Source organism: Danaus plexippus, chromosome 14 (genome assembly GCF_018135715.1).
Source record: "Danaus plexippus chromosome 14, MEX_DaPlex, whole genome shotgun sequence".
In the NCBI taxonomy this organism is placed as follows: Eukaryota; Metazoa; Arthropoda; class Insecta; order Lepidoptera; family Nymphalidae; genus Danaus; species Danaus plexippus.
In genome coordinates, this window is record NC_083546.1 from 2,190,499 (window position 1) to 2,205,808 (window position 15,310).

At 33.6% G+C, this 15,310-nt stretch overlaps 1 protein-coding gene across 1 annotated transcript; it reads left to right on the forward strand.

Annotated features, from left to right (window-relative positions):
- Window positions 1-2,917: 2,917 nt before the first annotated feature.
- On the forward strand, window positions 2,918-13,218 carry LOC116769718 (uncharacterized). The gene is made up of 6 exons (XM_032660904.2): window positions 2,918-3,240; window positions 7,234-7,379; window positions 7,456-7,554; window positions 10,943-11,101; window positions 11,712-11,888; window positions 12,059-13,218. The coding sequence occupies exons 1-6, from the start codon at window positions 2,991-2,993 to the stop codon at window positions 12,239-12,241; spliced, it is 1,014 nt and encodes a 337-aa protein (XP_032516795.1). The 5' UTR covers window positions 2,918-2,990; the 3' UTR covers window positions 12,242-13,218.
- Window positions 13,219-15,310: the final 2,092 nt, after the last annotated feature.

The window sequence follows — 15,310 nt, forward strand, 5'->3', positions numbered from 1 at the left end:
GATTTTTTTTCTTTTACTCAATGTTCAAAAGAGTCTTTCGCGGCTTTAATATTTTGCTTGGAAGGCTTACCAAATTACATGTAATATCTTTTATTCAAACGGTCGTTTTTGGTTAAGTATTTGAAACGTTAACAACACCTACAAGCAAAGAAAATCCTTCTTGATTATTATTATAACTACCAAATATAGGTCACAGTACATATTCGATATCATTTAAAATTAAATTAAATTAAATTAAATCAATCACAAAATAAATTTGAACATAATTGTATCATTATTCTATAAAATACTATAGATTTTTATAGATTGGATTTGTATAACTAGTAACTTTATATATGAGAGATTTCTATTAAGTATAGGATCGATAACTGATTATAAACTATGTGACCATGACGGCGCGTATTTAGGAATGTCACCATTCAAAGGAGTTACTACAGCGATGTCGTCATGATAATACAAATTCTGCTTAAAATGATGATCTGCTATACAGTTATGGTACCCTGGTATTTCCCTAAATCTCAAACGAGGCATATGTATACATGGCATAGTGAATAAGATCACGTATGCTCGTATGATGAAATTATTATATATTATGTCATGTTTAGGAAGAAAGTATTGAAATGGTATTTAGTCATATGGATCTAACTAATATTCTGTCACTGGAGTTTTATGCTATTTTTAATGTTTTCCCTATACCAGCAACATTCTGATAGTTCCTATAAGGCAAGAATTTAACTCGCAAAGGGATTGTTTGCGTCATCTTCCGTCATTATTCTAACAATTGATATAATGACGCAAAGTTCAAGCTCAAAACAGCAGATTTTCAAGAAATATGTACTAAAATAACTAACACTTAGCTCAGACTAACGGTAGTAGAAATATTGGCATTACCTTAAAAGTCAAAGTAAATATTATCTAATGAACATGAACTTCGAAGTAAATTGATGACGTCTTCATCTAATTTTTACGCCGTTTCATCAAACTATTGTAAATTATGTATTATAAAAAAAATACTTTATTTACTTCTCATTAATTCTATTCAGTATAACGGCAATTCATTCAACTAATCTTATTATACATGGATACGAAGTAATGGAATGTAAAACGAAATTTAGACCACTACATGATAATTGTGAAGCGACAAGGTTATAATATTTTAATTAAGAATCATGTGTGTGGTAAAAACAATTTTAAATTCAATCATTACTGAAAAATTATATTTCGATGTTTCCAAATACATCACGTACCCAAATCGAAAACGATGACTTCATGTTATTACAGATTTTTTTTAATGCAACTGAATCTAAAATATTGTTAGCTATTAATTTCCACGTTTGTTGTATGCGTACCTTGATGTGCATCTTACAAGATTGATAAGTCAGGTTAATTTGCCGCCGTGCTGTCTAGTTATTTTAGAATTTCGCTTGATAAGCTCCTAACGTTATCAACAGGAAGCTGTCTGCTGATATAAGGCAGGTGTCGCTCATTCAAGGAACTTATATGACGTAAGTCGTGTCCGGCCATGTAGTAAGAAACCCCCGTGAAAGGCGAGATCAGATCTCTAAGAATAGAATAGCAAAAATAACCGTTGTGCCTTCTAAATTTATTGCAACAATGGAAATTTTATAAGCAGAAAAATTTATGCGGTTTAAATGTCGCATTCTCCAGATACTGGGGCAGTTTAACATTATTTTTTTTTAATGTTAACTCAATTACTTGGATTAAATTGCAATCTTATTGTTTCATGATACCAAAGGGATTTTACGTCTTAAATGTTGGACGTAAATACCGAACGCCTTTCAAATCGACGAATAAATCCGGGAATCGTGAGCGTTGTTCTGTTTTATACATAAAAACTCTACAAATTAATTGTATAATTTAATATTTATAATCTATATGACGCATAAATTAATATTAAATACGCTTGGGCTCGGATAAAGGTATATTGTTTTCTTATATCTTTATATGATTGTGAAAGACAAGTATAATATTTTTCTATAATTATCAAAGAATATTACATTGGGCTCTTAATTTGTCATAATATTTGATTTAGAAAGCTTTAAATAAATTTTACATTATAATTGTGTTGATAACAAATAGTATAATATCAGATTACCTTTTATTTACAACATACAATGCTTGTTTATTGTGAAACTGAAGCAGAAATGTTTTATGTATGGCGTCATGGGGAAAATATTACGAGGTGATGTAGAGATCATTATCCAATTTTATAAGAGAAAGTAAATAAGGTATATAATGCCAACAACTAACTGACTCAACTGAAATATTCAATGACTAACTCTTACGGAATGACTCAAAATGATGCTGAAATAATATAACTGAAGAATTTTTGCTATGACATGTCGTTTACATTTTTTTTACTATTTAACGTAAATTTTATTAGATTTGAATTTGTAGTTATAACAAAACTTCAATTTATTATAAAGTATTTGTATTATTTTACTATGATAATTAAGAAATATGTTTGTTTATTTATGTTTCGCATTTCATTTAAACTATTTATAATACTAACAGCGGAAACAAATGTATTTAATTGTCTATTAAATTGTACATACATAACAATGATTATATTGTTATGCATTAATTTTATTAAAATGTTCCGTTACAACAGAACATATAACAACAAAAAACGTTTGCATTAATTTATTCATATGCCATTGACGCACGTTTCTTATTCACTGAGATCCTGGTGAAAATGTTCCGTTCAGCGAATATTCCCATCCCCTGTTTGAGACCCTTACGGTGTTGGGTGTAACCGGGTCCGCCCTCCTCACGGCCGAACAACCATTGGCTGTTCAGAACCTCACTCGTACATCTTCCCGTCCATTCGCTGGCTCCCCACTGCAGCTACCACGTGCTCCCACGGTGGACACTAGGCTTTATTTTACGCGCGGTCTCACCAATTCATTTAGTCGCTTACCCGACGCCACGCGTGTCACTTCTTTTGGGTATGACAATTGCGATTAGTTATGGATTACACTAAGATCCCGCATTTCGCGCTCTTCAGACAAGCTTGTACTGTGATAGTTAGGGTCAGGATGGACCTGGTGGATACCTTCGGCTGTATGGCTGCCCAGATGACTGACCACCCCCGGTGTACACGCAGGCCCTCCACTTGTGAAAAATGTTCTAGAACTAGATCAATTAGCAAATATAGTGACTGTGATAGTGATTTAGTGGACAAAAATCGCCGGTATAGAGCCAGTGCAGCGAGAAGCAGTAAGCTTTAATATACATTTTTTTATTTTATTTATATAAGGGTACTTTTTATATTTTTAAAGTTTTTATCAAATATTTTCAAAAGAAAAATCATATGATTTCCGAGTACCTTATTTAGATACAAATAGTTTAAAATAAATATAATTCCCAACTTGCTACATTTAATGTACAAATCAGAGATGTTTTATCGTTATCATTAAGATGAATGCTTATCAATCACAATACAATACATAACAAATATCCGGTCTTTCGAACGCACCCTGTTCTTGTGCCCCTCGTTATAACTCCAACATCTCTAATTGATCTCACATTATCATCCGAGCAAAAACGTTCCGTTCCTATACTATGTTGTACACGAAGAACAGAAGTAACTAACTAGTATTAAACTGTAATTAAACAAGTGTACTGTTACCGGAATGACATATCTGACTAAATGTTTCTATCCTTTAAGAGTTGTACAGTTATGTCCGTCGTCGGGAGGGGGCAGTTTCGTAATGAGTATCGCGATCTCGACTCTATATAGGGATATAAAATGATTGAAGTACTATTAAACACGGTCTGATATGTAACATCTGATAGAAAAATGTGTCCTATTCAATTATTAAATACGTCGATTTTATAAATGAGTGTGATTTATTAAATAAATAACCGATTTAAGTGATGCCAGCTAAGATAATGTAATCTCTCGAATTACAGGAGTCCTTTTATGTCATGCGAGTAAAAAGTTCATGTTGTCTTATGAGATGAATTAAAATCATCTGATACTTAAACAAAGATTATTATTTTTTTAGTCTTATAATTGTATATTGATCATATTAAATAAAAATTAATAAGTACATTTGTATTATTTTATTAAGATAAACAAAATATACAATTAAAATTTTTCTATTCTGCAACGACCGATAATATGACATTCTGAGCACAAAATACTTTGGATCTGTTGCGTAAGACCGCTATGATTATTAATATGTAGGCGTAATCAATCAGCTAATAAACTTTGTCATTAATAAACCTAAATTATTTGAAATATTACATTTTTTAATCAAAATATTTAGTGTTGTAAAAGTATTATATGATAAAACAGGTTTTCAAGGAAGTAAGTATAACTAGCTGATTGCATTTAGTGAATTGATTAAGATATCTGTTCTGGAAACGGTTCACAAAATGATAAATTAATTATGTGAAAACCCAAAGGACATGTCTTTATGTTCGTCTGTTTGTCACCGAAGAAATTTATTACATAAAATACAAATATTAATCTAAGTTTTGCATGATTTTTTTTTTATCAACAGACAAAATCAACGGAACGGTAAAAAATATAATTGCAAATCATATATTTGAGAATTTTATTAAATACGGGTCATTGTTAATTAAAAATTACACACACATTACGCATAATGACTTATTTGATGTGTCCCTTTCGTAACTTATATATTTTCCTCTGGATGTCTTATAATAAAAAAAGTATTTTGCAAAAATTATGTAAAAATTACTCGTTATGTCATTAAATTTAATTCGAAGAAAATTTTGCGCTCGTTTCGTTAATTTCTCGGGGTCAATCGCCGATGGTACTGTGGTATTACCATTTAAAGTGATTTTCAGTTAATGAAGTGTGTATCACCGTGTACCGTTCAGTAGGTTCTCTGTCCCGCAATAAACGCCCTTATTATAAGCAGTCAAATTTTATTACTACCTTGATTGTTAGCCGTGACTTTTATTTGTTTATTCAATTTTATATTTAACTATTTTAATTGGTAGATCCCTTCGCAACGGACATAATATTGTTATCATATTACTGTAAATACGTATAAATCATAACGACGAGAACCCAAAAATTTTTGAATGAGATCGTTGTCGATAACGAGCTCGGTCCGCGCAAAAGATACAAAAATCATCAATAATTTGACGCGCATCATTTCGCAACAGGCCGCGGAGACGATGTTCGCTCCGAAATTTTGACGCGTTTATGTTCTGAATTTACATAATAATTGCGGAGGCGCCGATTGCGTCCGAATACTGTTCAGACTTTTCTCGGTTTTGGAGCCGAAATTCTAGTTAGCGGGCGCGCGATTTCTTTTTAAAAAGGTTAACAAGGTGCTCTCTTTTGGGTCGTTTTTCGTGCCGCGCTGCCTCCTTTTGTGTACGAGCGAGCTGTTAAAAAATAAACGATTTCTTTGTTTCTCGGGTAGTCGAGCCGACCTCCGACGCGGTCCCTACTTTTTTATGCCCCCTTATAACCTGTGTATTACCTACGTGTAGGTATCTACGGTTTTTATGGTCGCTCGGTCAGCTCTTCAATGGGCTAAGGAATTCGATCGAGTCTCCACTTTGTCCATTTATTGTTTTTTATAGTTCGTAATTACAGATCCTTAAATGAGCCACTATTGAAAGTTCGTCAATACGAAAACATTTTTGAAGCTAATTACATCCACAAACTTTCATACTCCATTGTCGTTAGCTAATTAATGTGTATTTAATTTGGGAACAAATGAATCAAAGTCGGTTTTTATGTATATTTTTAATTAATGATAATTTAATACCGTATATAAATTAACGTACAAAACTGTATGAAATGGTGACTCTACATCTTTTTACGAGCTGACCTGTTTTTTTTTCTCTGCTTGAACTTTTGACGGCGGCGGCGATCTCGCGGTTGCTTGCTTTTGACCGGAGCACTAATAAAATGTTATGATCGTGTGTTTAACGCGTGTTCTGTGTCGGTCCTTCTTTTGACATGATCGTTATTACCCGACTCCGCCTTTGCGGTCATCCTTTGTGTTACCACAGTAACAACCTTGTTATTGTGTCAATTAGATGCCAATACTGCGTCTATCTCTAAATAAGGGCCCATTTTGTTAAGTGATTTATTAGATGTATGGAGACGTATTTGTGAGTGAGAGAATTGATGGTGTTGTCTCACTCGATCCTGAACGAGAGGCGTCATAATCGGAGCCCTTTCACAGGGTTTAGTTAAATAATAAACGCCAATGCACCCTATAACTATAATTTTCTTTTATTTGACCGCCGCACCGCCTCGGGCTGAAGTACAAATCGCCACAAAACTGGCTAACGAGAGCTGAGGAGAAAAAAATCACGCACACAATTTTACATGAACAACAATCGGGTTTTAGCGAAAATTATATGTAAAATGAACGTATCTAAAATATTAATAAATAATCCTTTTTGAAACTATAAAAAAAAATTCAATACTTTGTTTTCATCAAAAGTATTCACTGTAATACAAAATAGTAAAGATTTGTAACATTAGTCACAAGTAATAGACATAACACTCATGATTCACACATTGACTCAAAACACTGGAAGAGTAAATAAAAGACTATTAATGAGTAAGAACGAAATACGCATCGATTATCTTATTAACAGGTGATAAATTGAAATCATTAAAACATATTTGCTTCAATGCAATTTTACTACGAGTTTCCTCGTAATAAAAACATAATTTTATAGTAAATAAAATATCAGTAACAAAAGTTTAAATATGTATGATGGATTATTATAATTAAATATATCAATTGTACGACATTATACTTGAAATGTCGTAATAAAGGTGGAATTTTGATGAACATTAGCGTTTGGCAGCCACCGTTTAACTGTACCGCATTAGTGATTCACGCAAGTTCACCGGACAATTAGCAAAAGGCTGTCCACCTCTGGGGCGCGATGTATTTATTCATCGGATGTTCATCGATAACCATAATCGACAGTATCACACGTGCTGCATACGGAACAACGGACTAGCGTTCCATTGATGAGATGCAACACAAATTTGTCTAATTGTTAATCGATTTTAATCGCTATCGATATAGTTGACCGATGTAACTTTTATCATGGATATTGGTATTACAAGGGAGTGTTGATGGTGTGGGGGTTCCTCATATAATTAATGACAAACGATTGTCCTTGTAACAATTAGGTGTAACTTTTTATTCAATAACATTGGTAAATTTTCTTATAAATCTTTTGTTTTACTAGGATACGTCAACGTCTGTGCCGCAGTCTGTCTCGTGCTGCTCGTCGGCAGTCTATCACCGCAAACAGCAGCAGCACCACATAAAAGATCAATGGATTCTTCAGAAGAAAATGTACTATGGGGAAACCCCTGCGATTACAACTCCAATGTAAATATCTCTCAAAAATTCAATGAATTATATTTTATTCCAAACATTTTTTCTACTAGAATATATATTTTTTCAGCAAAAATCAACGGGTGCCTACACAGCGGATCTTGCGAAAAAGGTCGCACTGCAAGCCAAGAGCGCCTACGATTCAACGGCAAAATACAAAGATGAATTCGTAAGTGTTATTTTTAATATAAAATTATAATTGTTCGCTTTCATTGATGGTTCCAAGGCAGCGACGAGACAATCGCAACGTAGTATTCGCGCTCACATCGATATGCCCGCCGCGTCCTTATAAATGAACGGACGCACGCTGCCACCGGTCAATACCAATAAAATTTTAAACTAAGGACATCAGTGCATACCTTTAGGGCTTAATATGATTTTATCACTTTATGAATGAAAACCATATACCATTTTAGATCAATTACAATATTGAACATATATTATATACACTTTATTTTATGTACAATTTGCCAAAATTGCCTAAATTGAAGAATCAAGTGATAATTTAATAGCATTTTACTCCACCATTTGGCCTGGAAGAGAGATTTTATCGAAGCAGGCGCCGCCGGTTTCGCCTTTTTACGTCCGGACAAAGTCGCTTCCTCCCTTTTGATTATAATTTCGCAATGATTTCATTCAAGATTCATGTCTCTGACAAATCTTAAATTCAGATCCATTGAAGTGCTAAACTGAACATTTATATTCAACGGCGAAACTAATCCGAGTTACTAGAAACATTATAAGACTGTTTATCATTTCAATCCGAAAATCATTATACATATCTTTGAATCGGAAATACGGTGGTCGATCTACCAGCTATAATGTGATGTAGCTGTCGCGCTTCGAATCCTTTATGGGTGACCAGATACCATTCTAATTATTTGTCACATTGAATGAAATGCCGGACATATACATTTCCTTTACAATCGGTTCTGTCTTAAAGAAGATGTGTTTGAGGCAGTCAATGGATATAAAACAATGAGACGGTTACGAATCAATTCATCGAAGTGTTGTGTGTGGTGTTGGCATATGAAGTATGGTAGCATTTGTAATAGGCTCGCCGGTCGTAACGACGGCGACGTCCTGTCCGCTTGCTGCTGCCTCCCCGTCGTAAAATGACATTATCGACGCACAGTAGCCGGAACGAAGTACAGGACGGTGCGCATACGCATCGAATACTGATTGCGCATTAATATTGCGCGACACACCTGCCCGACGATTTTTTTCTGTCTCTCCCCTTAATGTCGGTCATTCGTCACTAATGGATCATACTTATTGTGATTTAGAAGAACTCCGTGCTCGTTTAAGTGTCCTAGCTATTGTTCCAAGGACGAAATACTACTCTCAGTTTCAATTCAAATTGAAATAAATCATTTTTTAAACACATATTTTTCAATATTTCATCGTTTGTTCTCATACTTTGACAAAATGATGACAAAAACAGGTAGCAGAATATGAAACCGTGTGACATACAGAACGCAATATCCAAATTACTCGCGCTATCATGAGTGTCGTCAACCCATTCCTTATAAATAACTGGCCGCGTTGTACCAAGAACGCAATAACAAATTCAACGAACCCTACCGGTACTGTGTGACTCTGCACCGTCAACCGTGTGAATGCGCCATAATACATGCTTTTAGTCTGTCCCGGTGACGAATTATCACATCACATTTTAACTCTGAAATTATTTAGATATCCATCAAGAAGCTACATTATTATAAAATGCAACATGTAACGTGATCGGTGAGCCGATCCCCACGCGGTCTCGAGTGGAGTCCACCTGTAGCTTATCGCCTTGTACAGTATGATATATAAACATTGAATTATACATGACATTACAATATGTACATACTTAGTGCGATAGCGTTGTTCACACGGGCGACATGCTGTCTGCGCCGTTGGATGGCTTTGAGAACGTGTGCCGTCGATATATATCATACTGTTTATGTGTGGGTGCATGTTTATTTGATAAGCTTCCGATGTTTCGAGCTAGGTATCCGGATGCTATGTCGTCGAATTTCATAGCAAATGCCCACCCACGGGATGCTTGAATGCTAACTCAGTGATATCTTTGCAAAAGCTTTAACGTATTGTCTTAATACATTGTCTGCAAATATTAAAATAATGACCATGGCTGTATCCATGTGATCGCTATGACAAAGTAATATTTTACAGTTGCTCTTTACGTAGCTAGAATAGATTAATTTAAGGTGACATTTTGGAAATTCAAACGATATGGAAAATACTGCTTTAAATAAATGTCTCGTTCAGATAAATTTTTCACAAGTTTGTACTCGGCGTGCTACTTAAATTAGTGCTTAAGCAGATTTTGGTTATGGCACAATAGACCGGACGGACACCTGCGTTATGTTATTACATCGCTACCTACGTGACAGCAAATTCCATCTCACAACAACAATGTCATTTATTTAATATAATCTTAGTTTTTAACGATTACACGTTGTATATTTACTTTCTTTTGTATAAGCAATAGTAATATATATTGGATGTTTGATTTATATTTTCGTAACTAATAACAATGTGAACAAATTTTCAAATTAAATTATTGCGGTGATCAAAGATAAGGATGTTGTAAGTATAATTATAATTTTTTCGGGTATTTGTCACGATTTGTAAGCATTTAATCAGCTGTATTGTTAAGCAACAATATTTCAACAAACCCAACGTGCCTATCAGCGGGGATGACCAATTTCTATTAACAAGTTGCATCTGCTGCACATTGTCAAAATTTTGGACAGTTTCGTAATATAATATTGCAGTAATAAAGTTTGTTTTTACTTTACCATTGTTGTATGTTCTGTCCAGTGTCGAATTTTTATGTTGGAACGGTTTAGTTACGTGACATGTAGATGATAGCGACGGTCGGTTTTCGAGTTTCGGTCTCATCTTTCACACGTCCTTGGCTGCTTCATAAAATCAGTTGATAATAGTGAGCGCTTAATTAAATATTTTGATTATATTTTTTTATTGATTATCAATATAGAAAAAAGTATATTATTAGTTATACTAACTTTGCAGCTACCAAAATATAAGAATCTTAAACAAGATACACATGCACTTTTATAATACCAGTAGAAAAATAAAATGTTACGATCTCACCCAGGCTAGATGCAGTGCCAGCGTGGTATCAAGATGATCTGTCATAGTTTCCTCTTGCATTGTTTTATATACCGCTGTTAATAAAGGAAGCAGCACACCATCTCATCTTCCGTCCAATCGTCTTTTTCCATGAAAGTCAATCAACACTATGAACTAACTAGTATCTATTTTTATCATTCAAAGAAATCAACGAGACCCGTGTCGTGACAGAGCTGATTCATACTCGTTAAAGAATAAGAAGTATACTTTTAATAAATGGGATATGTCACTTGATGGACAAACAGAAAAACTTTATAGAAATTATAAAGTAATATTGTCCTAATCGTGAAAATGTTATGTCTATTTCTAAAGCTGAATAATCTTTCCTAAATAGAATGATTTTTGAAAAGGTTGTTTACTAAGACACTATAATTAATTATTTTTTTTGGTTGCAGGCATACAAGTTGCACAGTTATGAGAGGTTTAACGACTTGTTACAAATGTGGAGTAGCAACGAGTGGCTGCGAAACTTTACCTGGTTCCCTGAAGAGGGGTTACCAAAAGACAAGGTCCTATACCAGCGCATGTCCGATGCTTATATGGATAAACTAATGGTAAGTGACAACTGTGTTAATACAATTCATTAATTAAATGTGGTCATGCACATAATAGATTGTCAGTAGCAAATATTCCTTATATAAATAATACTCAAAATGTCATCGAATAAGTTGTGCTTATATTTTGGTTGAATATCTTTTTTTTTTATTGTAAGACGCAAGAAATGTTGCTATCTGAGAGTTGTCTCGTTAAGATAATGACGGTTACTTAACACACTCGATCTGATTGTTTTATAATCGAAGGGCGGTGAATTCGCTGATGCCAAAAACGTGCATCCGTATAAGTTTTTCAATCGATTTCAAAGAATCGACATCGTCGGTGGCACTTATTGTTGTCAGCCGACTGTCGTTTACGTGAGAATACAAAGGTTTTGCAATGTGGACGGTTTTATATCAGTTGTAATCAACGAAATTGTACTCATATGAATTATGAGAGATGAAGTAGTTTAAATTGTGTTTCGATAGACAATTAAACATAAAAAAACTCATATAAAAAATCAGTACTCCTAAAGTAAATTTATAGTAAACAGTAAATCTATAATTGGTAAATATATACTGTTCTTGATAAAACAGTCATATCTCATAGCATTATTTCTATTGTTCACAGAAACAAATTGACAAAGTGTTACCGTCGATGTATAAGGGCTTGAAGATGGTGGTAGCTGGCTTGGATTCCATAAGACAGGACTTCAAGCTTAACTCTAACATTCCACTGGACTCGAGCCTAGAAAGAAACATTATGGAGAGCATGCACGAAGTACGGGCTGTCCTTTGTTACTTTAATGTAAGTATAAAGAAACATATATATTATATAACAACCACTTATTTCGTGAGGTTATGTTCGAATGTATGTGTAAAATTATTATGTTGAAATGTTGGGAATAAATTTTATTTCATTGACCTAAATCTGTTGAATGTGCACTTTCTCTTCAATAACGACTTCCTTCTTTGCAGGACATGATGAGATCCCGGGACCTCCAAATATTGCCATTGCCGAATACCGAGGTACCGAACATCAAGGATGAAGACAGGCTCTCATACGCGCTCCTGGTATACCGTGACACCCTCAACTATTTGGAATACCTGAATCAAGTGTTCCAGAAAATGTACGACGAGGATTCCCTTAAAGCCAAATAAGGCTAACATCGGTTGTGTTAACTAAATTCAGTTGAGAAGGCGGCAACTGTTACGTTTTAGCCCCGACAGGGCGATATCTACTTAATTATTGGTGCTTTTATTTATGATGTGACATGTTCGTTGACGCCACTCACTCCTTAGTGAGCATCCGCAAGTTTGTCTTGATATATAACCCTCTTTATTTATTGAACTACGGTCTTAATATTTAAAAATTAATCATTGTTATAACCTCTGGAATTTTGACATATAATTTATAATTCGTCTGTATAATATCAAGGCAACCTTGTAGATGTAAGAGCTCTAATTCGTTGTCTTGATGCAATGAATCTCCTTATAGTTAAATTTTTTTGCACCTTTGGCTGTTGATAAAGTAGAAAGTCTTTGCCATTACATTGCCATTTTGGTCTAGAGCGAATTAGTTCCTTTTATATGTTTTTTTTTTTTTTTTTTTGTAAATAATAACGAATTTAATACGAATTATTTATTAACAGGCAACTAAACATTCGAAATTTTCCGATATCCTAGTCAAGGTTTTACCTTATTTATTTCTTAATCATGAAATTGATTTCTTTGTTTATGGTATTATTAGCATAGTATTATTCCATTCCACCAAACTTGATAGATGTTGGTGTGTTAGTAAATTATTTAGTTGAATGTTGTGACAGTGGCTGGTACATGATTATTGACGATATCTTATGACATGTGACTGTGCGGTCGAGGCTGCGATAAATAATTTTAATTGTACATTTTATATTATAGTTTCATTGATTTACTTGATCCTTTGTTAACTATTTATATTCCTGTTACAGAAATCCAATGAAATATGACAAGCTTTAATAGAGCTGTTAATTATATTATTGTATAGTACAGAGCCAGTGTATTTATGAATTAATCATTATTTGTACAGTTCAAATAGTATTTATGATTTCGCAAACATAACAGCTATGTTTGTGATATTAAATTATTATTACATTTAATTTGTTTTGTCTTTATATCCCCCTATCGCAAATCACATTAAAAATATTAGCCCACACCACTATAAGGTGTGATTGAACTAAATATATAATCATGTGCATGTCAAGTTCATGAAAAATAATTGATTATTTAAGTAAAATATTTATATGTTTTAACATGTCTCTGTTCCCATGCCTTGGAGGCTCGAAACAATTTCATATCTTTACACAAACCATTCACGAGTCAACGTATTTGCATTCACTGTCGCCTTGTCGAATTAGAGCTGTCACACTGAAATAAAAAAAATACATCCAGGTATTTCCTTTAATACACAAAAATCCTTAACCTAAAGCAATAAGAGTGATAATCGTGTAGCAATAAATTCGGCTTCTGAAACTGCCGATCAACGGGGCCGATATTTATTCGATGCGTTAGTGGTGCTAGATGTCGCCGGGAGTCCGCTAGGTGTTAAATTTGTTTTGGGGATTAGTTATATGTATAAAAATTTAGCTTGACCTCCTGCCTAGCCGCTTAGTATAAAAAACATGTCACCCTGATAATACACTCCTAAATTATAAAATAAATTTTGAAATACAATAACGAAAAAGCCTGAAATAAATAAATAAATAATAATTGTTATGAAGAAAATTTTATAATTTAAGCCACTGAATCTAGTGATTAGAAACTAATTATATTTTTATAACTATATATTTTAATACAGAATTTATTCATAAGCCCCCCAATCCGTAATAAAAGCAATTTTAATCCACTGTAATGAACCATAACATTTGAACGATATTTGGACGAGTCACAATAAAACGGTTAAAAGGTAAACGTCTACTGCAATTGCCAGAAAGTCCATGAATTCCAGTATATTCTGAACTACGGTACAATTATAAACCGAAATCTTGATCTCATTTGATGTATCAAGGATACTTAAAGGATTCAAAATATTACCACATTCGTATAACGATCCGTCGGCGAGTCACAATGACATTTAGGGCTCACCGAAGCAACATGCTCGCTTTATCTCACTCACGTTCCCTTGTTTTATTTATTAGAAAGATTTATTATTTACCACGGAGCACACACACGATGTGTCACGAATGTGGGACGAAAAAAAGTGGATATGGTAATGCGCGACCCGTTCGCACGTGACAAACTTTTTTTTCATTCGCTCGATTCCTTTTGCTTGAACTTACTTCCTATATTCTTAATGGACATGAGCTATGGAGAAAATTTTTGTATGACTGTTCTATGTATTGTATGCAAATTGTTACTATTATAATTTTTTATTTTAAATTGGTCAACAATATTTACGTGCTACTTAAATGTTGTGGCGTTAATTGTGTCAGCCGAATAGTATTAACAGCTATTTAATTAATAGTAGTAATAGTTTCAAATAATTTTTTCATCTACCTTAAAACAACCTTTTACCTACTCTTGCGCAACACCAGTAATTTGGTCATTACATTTAAATCTGCAATTCAAACTGTCGACTTATAGCTTTCGTTGATTTCCTTATTATTTTCTGTTCCCAAATTGGATGGTTAATATTTTTAAACTGTATCAGAGAGAAAGCTTATTATTTATTTATGATTGATATGGTTAAGGTTTAAGATTAGAGTTTTTCACGAACATTATTGTATACTGTAAATTTTAATATTAAAGTGAAGTTAAAACTACAGTGCGCTTCGTAAAAGTAAAGTCTATTTTAAACTAGAACTGTCTTTTATACGCTATATTCAAACACTCCCAATAATGAGACATATCCGTAAACCAACGTAAAATATGCAGAAAAAAAAACTAATGACTAAGATTCAATGTCGCAAAAAAAATTAACCTGCAATCTGGATATCCCACGACACTTACGCACTATTTAAAAAGGGCAAATAAACTGATCGAAATCATACTTGACCTGCGCAAAACCACACGTCTGCCATGACCGAGTAGACAAACATACACACAAAAAGACGACAACATTCGTTGTTTGACATTATCTGTGTACTTTACGAGCCCACTGAGTAAATAGAGCTTGGGACAATAGCCAGTCTTAATATATGGTAGTTTTTAAAGTTTCTGTTTCGGATTTATTTAATAATAAAAATATGTAAT